Raw genomic sequence first — 12,594 nt, forward strand, 5'->3', positions numbered from 1 at the left:
ATTGACTATTGATCATAAGGGTTTCTCTTCATTGAATTCATTCTCCTATACATCCACGTACTATCATCCAATAGCATTGAAGCATGGTGGGCTCTCTTCTCATTTTCGCCCATTCATGTTTTCTACCGATCATTTTCACCTTGCTCACAACGGCAAAGACTCCTCCGGGATGACTTTGAATAGTCAATGGAATGCAAGACCTCTCAAGTCCGTCAAGTCTCCCAAGACTCCAAGGCTTTTCCACCGCAATGGCTGAAGAAAACATTTACCTCTCCTTTTTGAAGAAATTACACAGGTGCCACACATAAGTTGGGCCTTATTTAATTTGAATCCAAGGGTATTTTGTAATCTACATTTTCTTTAAAGACCCTATCGCCCAATTGCCACTTCTGTGAGCTGCCGGAAATGGCGGAGCAGGAGCTAGCCCTTAGCTTTAAGCTTCTGTTTTTATTTTCAACACTCTGTTTCAGTGTTTTAATCGATTTTGCAGTTTCAGAGATCATATTTGAGGAGCGATTTGATGGTAATTGATGAGCTTTACTCTCCTTCCACTTCAACGATCACACACTCATTCCATTTCTTTTCACTTCTCTGATTTGGGTTCTCTGTTTAGAGATTTCCGGTTTTGGAAACTTCATGATTAGAGCTTCTCCCTGTAGTTGTGCTGTTTTCTTTTTTGGGTTTTTGGGTTTTTTGGGTTTCTCCTTTTGCTAGTTCCAGAACGAGATTCTATTTTGTGTATGTCCTAATTTTTGCTAATACTGCTACAGATGGCTGGGAGAGTCGTTGGGTTAAATCAGACTGGAAAAGGAGCGAAGGCAAAGCTGGTTATTTTAAGCACACAGCGGGGAAGTGGTCTGGAGATCCAGATGATAGAGGTGAGCAAATGCATGATAAGCTATGTGGTCAACTAGTATTTCACTTGATCTCGAGATTTGGATTGGTGGGTCATCTCCTGAATGGTTCACCATCCTCAAATAATGCTAATTGGGTAGTTTATATGATCAACGGAGTGTAGTTTTCATCTTGGTTTGGCCATCAATAGCTCTCGGTATCTTGGTTTTCTGTAGTTACAGGACTTCTATTTGATATACTTCTTGCAGGTATCCAGACGTCAACAGATGCCAGACATTTTGCAATATCAGCAAAAATACCAGAGTTCAGTAACAAAGACAGAACTTTGGTGCTCCAGTATTCTGTGAGGTTTGAACAGGACATTGAATGTGGTGGTGGTTATATTAAGCTTCTTTCTGGTTATGTCAATCAGAAGAAATTTAGTGGTGATACACCTTACAGGTTTGATATTTGTTCTGAAAAATTATACCACCCCTTTTTACCATATGGCTTTTTGAGTTAACTTTTAGGAACTTTCTGTGTCTCAAACATGGTTTGAGAACCTGTTACTGAATAGGGCATACGAACTTATTGTTTTTCTGTTCTTGTACTATGTTTCTGTTTACATGCTGTTTATCTTTTCTGGTTTATCTTATTATAATTTTTTTTTTGGTTTTCTTAAAACCCTTAAAATGTCTAACCCTTATGATCAATAACCATACATATATATTTGTTGTAGGGATTTGTCCCTAAATTTCCCCTGTTCTTTCCTTCTCCTTTTTTTCCCTCTATGATTATATGATACATTTTTGTCTCTGTTGTGCTAAGTCTACTTTTTCTGATCAATGGTGAAAGGGAGATAATTTTCAATGTAATAGAAACATTTTTAATTTTGAGACATGTAAACATTCACTTTCTATAGTTTTTATTTATTTATTTATTTTTCTGAAAACAACCCACCCAAAATTTTGATCTTCAGAATATAAAGGAGCAGCATATAATATGGAAGAAGGATTATCTAAATAAATTTCCAACTGGGCCACCTCTTGAATAGAGAATTCCACCTGTTTATATGCCAGTTTTGGATTTGATAGAAGAAGATGGTTGGAGTAGGCTTTGAGGTTCATTTTCAAGATCACCAGATTTCATGTCATCCTTTGAGGAATTCATTTGTCCCATTCTTATTTCTGGGAGGTAATATCAGAAAAAATATTTCTGAAGTCAAACTATTAGAGCTAAGAAGAAGGAGAGAGAATCGATTTATGTGAGTTGCAGTTTAGTGGTGGCTCTTAGTCTTTGATGCATAATAACACCACCTTTGCTATTTGAGTGGGCCACTGGTATTTGAGCACCCTGGAACAAATATTAAGTGAAGTTTCGTAGCATTATCTGCAATGAACCTTCATACAAACTGAGGACCAAACGAGTCATGGAGGACCAATCCATGAACTGCACTCTCAAAGGATGTCATAGAGCTTCTCAGTATAACCTCTGCAATCATAAAAAAAAAAAAGATGTCCACACAACTTTTTCTAATAGCACCATCAGTGTTAGTAGACTTATTCTTTAATAACTTCTCTGATTCTTTCCTATCTAATGCTCCACTGATTAGCCAAAACTGAATTTTTATAGACTTATTCTTTAATAACTTAACTGATTCTTTCCTATCTAATGCTCTGCGGATTAGCCAAAACTGAATTTTTTAAAGACCATAACTCTGATTTGTAAATGTAAAGTGAAAACTTAGCCAGATGACTGTCTCCTTGCATGACATCCATAATCACTTAAAGTAGGAATATATATATTTGTTCGCATGAACATTCTTTCATCATAAGATGTGTAAATGGCCCAAGCCGCCCAACTATCCAAGTGATACTGGTGCTACCCATGATAATGAACCAATCTAACCTCATGATCCTATTCTCTTACCATTGTCAAGTTTGATTCATTTGCATCTTGTTCTTGTTTTTTTTCTTTATGCAATCTAAAAGGCATTTATGGATGTCAAGTGCAAAATATCCAAGTTTTTCATTATTCTGCTTGACATTTTATGAGTTATTAAGATACACCCTAGATTATATACAAAGTTTTATAGAAATGCTGAAACCTCTACAACTTGAATCAGCATATGTCAACCTCCAAGTGTCATATTTTTCCATTAGACCCCTAAAGGGGTGCTCAGGATATTCTTTGAAAACTTATGGTATTAGAAGTAGTTTGATAACCATAAATGCCGGCATTTGAAATTTATTGGGTTGAACTCTACTAAAGTGAACAAAGCCCTATCCATCAATTGTATGGTCGCCTAAACCAATCATGTGGCACTGTTCTGCTTCATCAAGCCATATCTTATATTTTCTCTATGCGTGTCCATCTGTTTTTTCAGAGTCTGAAGTCAAAAGGTCTTTCACTACCTTGACCAACGACTATGATGTAGGCAACCACTGGATATTTGGAGTTTCCAACTTTGATTTAGGGGTACAGTTCCAAAACTTCAGGTAGTTAGGTCAACGTAGCCGCAAGCCAGACAAAGTAGTCAGATGGGCTAAGGTGAAGCGAAATTCTGTTGGACAAAAGGGGAGTCCTGGTAGCACTAGGATTGCTTAAACTAGTATTACTCTTTAAGGAAAAGGATAGGGCAAGGTTGGTGAAACTATGTTCCATAAACTATTTAATGACATGGAATGGATTCTGTTTGAACTTACAAGGTTGGATTCTACTCCACCTACAATGCTTAAACTGGATTTGTTGAAGCATTTATCTAGCGCTACAGCTAAGGTCGGACTGTCAATACCCTGTCTAAACAAAGCAGTCAATGTAATTTGTATTAATCATAAATGAATATATTGGACCTTGGGATATTTCTTTTTTCCATTTGTTGACCCTTTTTTTTTTTTAGGTCAGCCATGCAGTTCCATCTTTTGTTTCCTGTTTTATTTGTCATGACATATAAATTTTGAGTCCTCACCCTGTGATTTTACTTAATGCAGTGTAATGTTTGGACCAGATATATGTGGCACAGATAAGAAGAAGCTCCATCTTATAGTTTCCTATCAAGGACAGAATTATCCCATCAAGAAGGATCTGCAATGTGAAACAGACAAATTAACTCATTTTTATACATTTATTCTTAGGCCAGATGCTACATATAGTATCCTGGTTGACAACAGAGAAAGAGAATCTGGAAGCATGTACACAGACTGGGATATTCTTCCTCCTCGAAAAATTAAAGACGTCACTGCAAAAAAGGTTTGAGTTTAGACTTTTAGAATATAGAGTTTTCTAACCTAGATCCTTTGATATATTATGACCATTTATTGGACTTTATACTTCCTAAATTTTTGGCAGTTGCAAATTTAAATGATCACTGAGAAATTGGTGCCTGATGGCAATTAGCAATTGATGAAGGGAGAAGCTAGGAAATGTTGTCTAGCTATAATAGCTTTCAAAGTTCTTTGTTTTTGCATTTTCATTAGCAGAATGGACAGTCAACATCTCAGTGCTTCATGTTCTAATTTACAATTCTGTTAACAGCCTGCAGACTGGGATGATAGGGAGTATATTGATGATCCTAATGATGTCAAGCCCAAGGTATCGTATTGTGTATTTCATTCGGTTGTTCTAAAAGCATTGAATATTTATTGGATCAAATCACTTGGTGTTACGAATCTGTATTGATGCTGCAGGGACATGGTTCAATTCCAACTGAAATTCCTGATCCAAAGTCTAAGAAGGTTTGTTGATTGCTTTTGAGACATAATATATTTTGCAAAGAAAAGCTATGATGATTGGATACTCAGTTATTCATGGAAATTGATGCAGATAAATGACATAAATGGCTTGTTTTATTAAAAATAAGTCTTAGGTTGGGCCTTGAAACCACTGGGTTTTCGTTGTAATAAACCACTTTAATGGGCTTAAAATAGGGTGGAGGTAGGAATATGGGATTTTCTTTCTTAGTTTAGTTTGGGTCAATTCTGTTTCGTTACTTTATTGTTTCTCTCTTTACTTGTAAAGGTTGGATGAAGTCTTGTCTGAATAGAACTCTTCGTCTTGGTTTGGATAGAGTTTTAGTCATGTGAGATACTCGTTGGACAAGATAGAGTTTTAGTTATGTGGGACACTTATTCCTACTTTAGATTGAGTATCCTACTTCTTTATTTCCTATTTCAGTTTCTATATTAGTATTCTAAGGCTTAGTAAGCCCCCACGGCTTATTCAATTAATGAGAGCTTTGCTTCCTCAAGTTCTGTGGTGAATCAGAATTCTGTTGTGGTGATTCAACAGGCCCTGTTGTGGTGATTTAATAAATTGGTTGGTGGTGATTCCAGCCTAGGCCTTGTGTGGTGATTCCCACCTCATATCCTCCCTTCTTCCCATCTTCTTCTTATCTTTCTAAGTCGCTGAAATGTAGGTTAGTGCAGAATTTTTTCAGTTTCTGATTTGCTTGTTTTGGTACTTAATACTCCATTAGTGCTCCAGCAAGATCAGAATTTTCTGACCATCAAATGCTCATGCTTTTTGAGTTTCCATGTTCAAGTGGAATTCTTCATTATCCCCAATTCCACAATCAAATTTGCTGAGATTTTAATGGATTGTTACTCTATTTTTTCTATTCTTTTGACCAGCCTTTGAGCTTTTCTGAGTTGTACTTGTACAGATATTGGATTTCTTTACATTCTGGTTGTGTTCAGAATATAGATGCGATGCAACCTTGAGTTATGGAACCCTAAATTTGGGTCGCTATAGGCCCACAAGATTGATGAGTAACTCAAATTGAACGTTTAATGGCAATTTCATAATCATCCAGAACAATTTAGGACTTTTTGGGAAGCAAACAGAAGTTAGGATGGAATAGTAGATAAACTTAAGGGAAAGGACCAATCTGGATTTATGCCTTAGTGGGGATGATTTGTAAAGGGATCAGAAATTGGAGGGGGTTTTGGTAAATAAATGCCATAAATCAGCATTTACTAGTAATTAAGAAGAAGAGGTCTTCTTCCTCATGAATCATGATACACAAGTATTCAGCAGTCACCCTTCTTGATTTCAGGTGCAAGTTCTAATTCATATGGAACCCAGTCAAGCTGAAAATCTGGGAATAGGTTCCTAACTCAGAATCCTATTGAGGGCAACCAACAACAAGCCAACTAAGCAACTGTAAGATTGATTAAAATTCTCTGATATCAGAAGGAGTAGTATTCAAAGAACAGATTCAAAGATTTGGTTAGAGCTTTCAATTGCGACCAAATTTTTGAACCCAGAATTTACAAGTTGGGTTGTTTCTTGCACCAAGATCACCTCCTAAAATCTGGAGTTGATCTGATGAGAACCAGACGAGGTTGGTATTGAAGGGGCTGCAAGTACTACCCAAACAGAGTTCAACTGAGAAATCAAAGAAAAACAGATTAGGAAGAAGCGAGGAAGTAAGAAGTAAAGAAAGAAGATGAAGAATAACAAGGGTTAATGGAAGGAAGGAAGGGGAGAATAGGGATAAATCACACCTGAAACAAATGAGGAGTTCAGAGGAGAGGATATAGATGCACACCCACTGCTCTTGGCATCAACACTAAAAAAACTTCATTTAAAATCCTATATCCATCTGTGCTTACATATATAAGGAAAAGAAAATAAAATCCTATTTGTGCTCTAACCTGGAAGAAGAGTTTGAAACAAACTCAACTTCACTGTTTCTAAACAGAATTAAAATATTATTTGTCAACTTACAAAAATAACCGAACATACTAGAAAAACTCCTACTTGCCCTATTGGATGTAAGTGCAGGAAGATGTTTCTGGTTTTCTGATTTAAGTTTGGAGTCAGCATATTAAACTATCAGAGCTGCTGACATTCTATTACTATTATTCCAGTCTAAAGTGTTTGATTGATTGCTGATTTCTAGTTGTTTAAATCTTTCATCGGGTATTCTGTTCTGAGATTTATATCTCAGTAGGAGTCTGCTGTGACTCACATCAGAATTGTGAGATCACTTACAATTTTTTTCTTTTTAAGTGGGATGATCACTAAGGACCACTTCCTACTAAAGAAGAATTTTAGTAAGCCATTGGATTGCCCTGAAGTTTTGGTATAATATTCTGTCTATATATTCAGACCTTCAACTGGGGTTTAACTCAATCAGATTTCTCCGGAAATCTGGGATGTGATTCTGGTTTTTGGTTCTGGAATCCTTCTTTAAGTGGCTTGAACCTGTGTTAGAGATTTGACACAAAATTAGGATGCGAGACCCTCAACTTAAATATATGGCATACAATGAACTTAATTTGTTGTCTTTGCTCAGCCTGACAACTGGGATGAAGATGAGGATGGTATATGGAAGGCGCCAAAGATACCAAACCCGGCATACAAAGGACCATGGAAGCCCAAAGTATGCTATTAGTTTCATTTAAGTAACAGAAAAGGGACGCCTCATATTCTATATGCTTTTTTGAAAAGCAAAAAGGCACCTGACAATTGTTATTAATGCAGTTTTTCCCCATTCAGTTCCTAATTAGTGAATTGCTTGTTGATAATCAGAAAATTAAGAACCCCAACTACAAGGGCAAGTGGAGGATTCCATGGATTGACAACCCAGGTATGTCTTTCTTTCTTGAGAAGTTAAGGGGACAAATGGTGAAGGTTTTCATCACCAATAATGAAAAATAAGAATGATAATATGATATGCCAAGTAGAAATGAAATGGAAAGAAACTTGAAGAGAAGGAAAACACATTTTAATGGGTTCACTTATTTTATGTAGAATTTGAAGATGACCCTGATCTTTATGTGATGAAGCCAATCAAATATGTGGGCATTGATGTTTGGCAGGTAAGAGAAACTTATTCATTTTATTGATTTCTTTATTGTTGCCAACCAAAATAACGACAGCTGTTAGGCACGCAATCACAGGAACTGGACTACACATTAATGATCAGTACTTGAACTGTTGTAGAAATTAACACTTAATGGGAACTTTTGGTTATAGGAAGAAAACATCGCTACTATTTTTGACAATTAGTATTTTCACAAGGCCACACTCCTTTGGCCAATGGTAGACATCGAGAAATACAGGTTGGTGCAGGTGATAGTGTTCAGAGACCCACATATTACTGGTCAGGAGGGGTTTTTCCTTTTAAAGTAAATAAATAACAACAATAATTTGTCAGAGGGTTATGAAATAGAAGTACGAAAGCCCTCAAAAAGGAATGAAAACAGCCACCCTCAACAAATGGAGACAGAAAAGATAACAAGAATTATAGCATAACCAGATTAGTCAGCCGAGGGAAAATAATAACCAGAACTTGAACTTAACCTATGAATCCTTTGCTTGGCCAACAGATCTGCCATGTCATAGCTGAACTTTGACTTCCCATGAAACGATAATTCACCTGGAAGCAATGTGCTTTTGTGCATCTAATAACATGTACAAATCTCCAAGGGCATCTTTATTGGAAGCCAACCAAGCAATGGTATTCTCCTTTTGCGGTACTGTTATCTTACCCTCTTTCTAGCATATTCCAAAACCATCCTGAGTGAGAGATATCTGCTCTAATAGAATTCCCAAAGCCTATGGGACCTGAATAAACCTACCAAAACAGATATGGCATGGGAAGTGGTTAAAGAATTCCAGGTCATGATTATGGAATCTGGTGGCATTCATGTGATTTTGTCACATACTCTTGAGACAGTTCCCCTTCTTGCTTGGGGCTGAAACATATTTAGTGGCATGGCCACATGGGTAGTATCTCCTTTACCACTAGTACATATCCATATCCACCATGTGGGAAGTTGTGATCAGTTCTATTTGTCACAAACAGTTTGAATGACTTCAAAAAATCCTATCAGAAATGGAAATCTAGATTCTGAGTACTTAAATTTCTTTTGGCACACCGTATACATGGACATTTTATGGCCATGAATAGGATCTGGATTCGGAATGTAATGAGTTCCACTTGAGAGTGGCTTATCTATACTGTTCGACACTACTTTATTCCTCTAAATAGTGGAATCATTGTTGGTCCTAATTCTTTTGTATTTTAGTGCTAAGAAATAATATACTCCATAAGGTCAGCTTCCTCCGCCAAATAATATTTAGTGGTGCTTGCTCATAATTGGAGTTTAATGATTCAATGGAATGCAGGTTAAGGCTGGTTCAGTTTTTGATAACATTCTGATTTGTGATGACCCTGAGTACGCCAAACAAGTTGTGGAGGATATATGGGCCAAGAATAGGGAGGTGAATCCTTTCAGTCTACATCTCTTACATTAAATAGTAAAGAATATCCTGCTGCTTAATTTGAGTTATGCAGATGTCTAAATTGCAGAATTTTGATTGTTTGAAATTTCAGGCTGAAAAAGAGGCCTTTGAGGAAGCTGAGAAAGTGAGGCGAGCCCGCGAAGAAGAGGTGATTAATTGAGTGCAATGGCATTAGCTCAGTTTGGCAGTTGTCCATGAAGGAAGCATGAAACTCTGGTGGCTTTGGTCTGGTTCAAGCCAGCTCAGAGTTTTTAGTACTGGATTGGGGATCAAACTGTCAAAGTGGCTGATTGATTGATTCAGTCTGACCCAACGGGCTTTGCCCAGCAACCCTAGAAAAACCCAGTGAAGGGTAATTCAACTACCTCCCAGTGCTGACCGGTCCTCAAAATTGTTGTTCCCCACTTCCTAGGTGTTCAGTGTTACCCAATTTGCAGCATTTCCTGTCCAGGACTCAAAACCAAAGGGTCAATCCATAATTGTATCCACTCCTGTAAATAACTTCAGGTGCTCAAGCACTGTGCAATCATACTGACCAGTGCCCTCCGTAGCCTTGGGTTTATTTTGTGAATTAGCTTTTGATGTTTTCAGGCTTTCATTGCAATAACATATAAAGCCAAAAGCAATTAAATAGAGCACCATATGGTCCTAAAATGCATCTTTAATGTGCAGAGAATGATTTGATATTGTTACTAAGTGAAACATTTCTGTAGTTTCTATTCTTACATGGAAAGAACATATACTAAAACATGCATCATTGGGTTACTTTTGCCTTGTCTTCAAGCCAAGCCAAACTTGAGGCCAATAAATGTTAGTGAGCATTTTGGACTGGGTCGAGTTAGTTTGGCTTGACTAAGCTGGCCATGATGCAGCCCTATTATGTAGTTTGAGGCATTGATTTTTCGACATTAACAAAAAATATTCTGACTGATAATAGACACTGTGTGCAGGAAGCTCAAAGAGCAAGAGAGGAAGGTGAGCGAAGGAGGAGGGAGAGAGGTCATGATCGACGATACCGGGATAGAGAGCGTTATAGGGAAAGATACAAGCGGGTATGGAATCTGATTGGCTTTAGTGCTTTATCTTTTATTACCAGCTGTATGTACTCATATTTTTTTATAGGTGTTGACTTGTCATGTCTTAATTGCTGTCTTCCAAATCTACCTCCAGTTGTCTTGTTTGTGACCAATTTCATAGTGACGTTGCTATTATCATTTTTTTTTAAATGTCATGTATAGGCATTAATTCATTACTTTAGTTTGTATTTATTGAATCAAATTTGTGGTCACTACTAAATCAGCTGAACAAGTGAGAAACTGGTCAAGATATTGAACTATGTGATATGATGGCCCCTACCCGTTCATTTTGGTTTATGATTGCAATGTATTTGAATCTGTTTACTACTTTGTGTCATACAATTTTTGCTCACTACTTTTTAAAGCATGCTTTTCTTAATGCTGAAATCCAAAAATAGTTATTTGTTTCGAATTGGCCAATGCACATTAAAATTTTATCTGGTTAGCAGGTTAAGGTGGAAATCTCTGAACCATTTATATGTCTTGGAATCCATCTGCTGGAGACACTACGTGCATTCTCTTCAGTGCTTTTTTTCTTGCTACCTTAGGTTACAATATAGGAGATGCTATATTGGTTATTCCAGTATACCATCCTCACCTCTACCCCACCCACCCAAAACTACTGGTAGATGCGGCTCAAGTGGCTTTTCACCTCAATTTTGTGTTCTGTTGAGAGTTTCACCTGACTGCCTCCTAAATACAGACCCTAGGTAATTAAAATAAAGCTTTTGTGGATCTAGATAATCTATTTTCTGGTGTGGCGATAATAGTCTTGCTGAGTTTCTGATACTAAAGCTTACTGGACTTTTCCTGGCTCTGTTAAGGCTCTGAATTGTTTATTTATGGTCATGACGTGCTTTATGTGATGAATTCGGTATACATTTGTGTGTTAAAATGTAAATCCTAACTTGAGAGGCTTCTTTTGCAGGCTAGTCGCCATGATTACTTGGATGACTACCATGTAAGCCTTCAAACACACTAGATATTTTACAATTTACATTTCCATTAACAAGCTGTTTTTAAGAGGTTTTGTAGATCAAATGGGGCTGCAGCATTAGCACCGTTTTATCTGATTCCACTGTGTTGAAAAAAATTTCTCTGGTTGAGCCTGTTTGTTGTGAACAAAGGTGCTGCAATTTCATCAGCCGACCAACCTGGCCTGGATTTGACCCAATGACACATATTTTGACTTGGCACTTCTAATCTATTCAATGGACGGGTTGGGTTTGTTTGGAGATTAACATGGTCTCCCAGCTCAAACCCTACCTTCCTAATATTAATCATACGTGTGGCAAAAATATTAGGCTGTGATCAGTCCTTTGTGGCACTGGTGCTGTGGTGTCAATGGTTCGTCTTCACTTGAAGTCCATGTTTTCAGGTCTGCCTTTGATGTAGATCACCAAACCTTACCCGCCATTATTTGAATTTGTTAATAACAAGAATTAGAAGAATGGCAAAACTCTTTACCACAAACATAATTTTGATGTGCTCTGAAAGACTCCTACAGAACCTCATTATTTGTCGGGTCCAAAGAATTGGTTGGAAGCAAAAAGTAGGTTCGGTTCCATTGGCTAATAGGGTTATTTGGTCCTATTGTTATACCCCCTGTAATATACCATTTTTTGCTTCTGAAGCCTATTCTCTTTTCAATCATGCAGGATGAACTTTGAAGGTTCTCTCTTCACTCATGCAAGATGAACTCTGAAGGTGGTTCTGCAGCCTTTTTTTTTTTTGGTCCTTCTTGTATTCTAGATCATTTAAGATAGGAACTCCCACATTGCTAGAGAGTAATGCAAAATCTGCACCAGTTCTGATTAATAAAGTATGTTAACTCCCTATTGTTGTACAACTTTAATTGCCACGCTTAATGGATGTACTTTTCTTCGATACAATTTGAGGGATTCATAGGTGTGTTGGTTACTGATCCCATACTCTGAAAAATATGGCTTTGATTATATGTCATGTTCAAATATAGGTTTCTTTCTGCCCTAGTGTATTTAGGGTTAGGGCTTAAAATCTTGAATGGATTAATGGCAGTTATTAACTTACAATTTCGAAAGTCATCTTCTTCTCAGGCCATGGGAACCCTCTTCTTACCTTAGTAGTGAGTCACCTTCCTCTTCTCTATATCATTTGAAACATGAACTTGGATCGTAGAACTTTAAATTGTCATATTAACCTAGATTTATAAAAAAACAATCTGACCCTACTTGGGCTCATAGAATAGATTTAGCTTAGTAGACTTGGTATCTGATGAGACTGATCCAATTGACTGACTGATTCACCCTTGGCAACTTGGTTGAAACTTGAACTTCAGCTTTACTCAAGTTAGCTTCAGCTATTCAAGAGTTCGCTGAGCTTCTTGTGGATTAATCTCACCACCCTCGTTTACTGAAATGATGATCTCGTTATTGCCTATTTTAGCGAAACC

At 37.2% G+C, this 12,594-nt stretch overlaps 1 protein-coding gene across 2 annotated transcripts; it reads left to right on the top strand.

Moving 5' to 3' along the window:
• The first annotated feature begins 362 nt into the window (after nucleotides 1–362).
• Nucleotides 363–12,055, top strand: LOC122079543 (calreticulin-3). Of its 2 annotated transcripts, XM_042646088.1 has the most exons (14): nucleotides 363–523; nucleotides 771–878; nucleotides 1,104–1,296; nucleotides 3,825–4,083; nucleotides 4,369–4,425; nucleotides 4,521–4,568; nucleotides 7,133–7,219; nucleotides 7,369–7,426; nucleotides 7,591–7,658; nucleotides 8,971–9,066; nucleotides 9,179–9,235; nucleotides 10,038–10,139; nucleotides 11,092–11,124; nucleotides 11,822–12,055. In XM_042646088.1, exons 1-14 carry the CDS (start codon nucleotides 406–408, stop codon nucleotides 11,831–11,833), a joined length of 1,296 nt encoding a protein of 431 aa, XP_042502022.1. In that variant the 5' UTR covers nucleotides 363–405; the 3' UTR covers nucleotides 11,834–12,055. The 2 variants fall into 2 exon arrangements, with proteins under 2 accessions (XP_042502022.1, XP_042502023.1); XM_042646089.1 differs by lacking the exon at nucleotides 7,133–7,219.
• The last annotated feature ends 539 nt before the right edge of the window (nucleotides 12,056–12,594 follow it).

This window comes from Macadamia integrifolia, chromosome 5, assembly GCF_013358625.1.
Source record: "Macadamia integrifolia cultivar HAES 741 chromosome 5, SCU_Mint_v3, whole genome shotgun sequence".
NCBI lineage: Eukaryota > Viridiplantae > Streptophyta > Magnoliopsida > Proteales > Proteaceae > Macadamia > Macadamia integrifolia.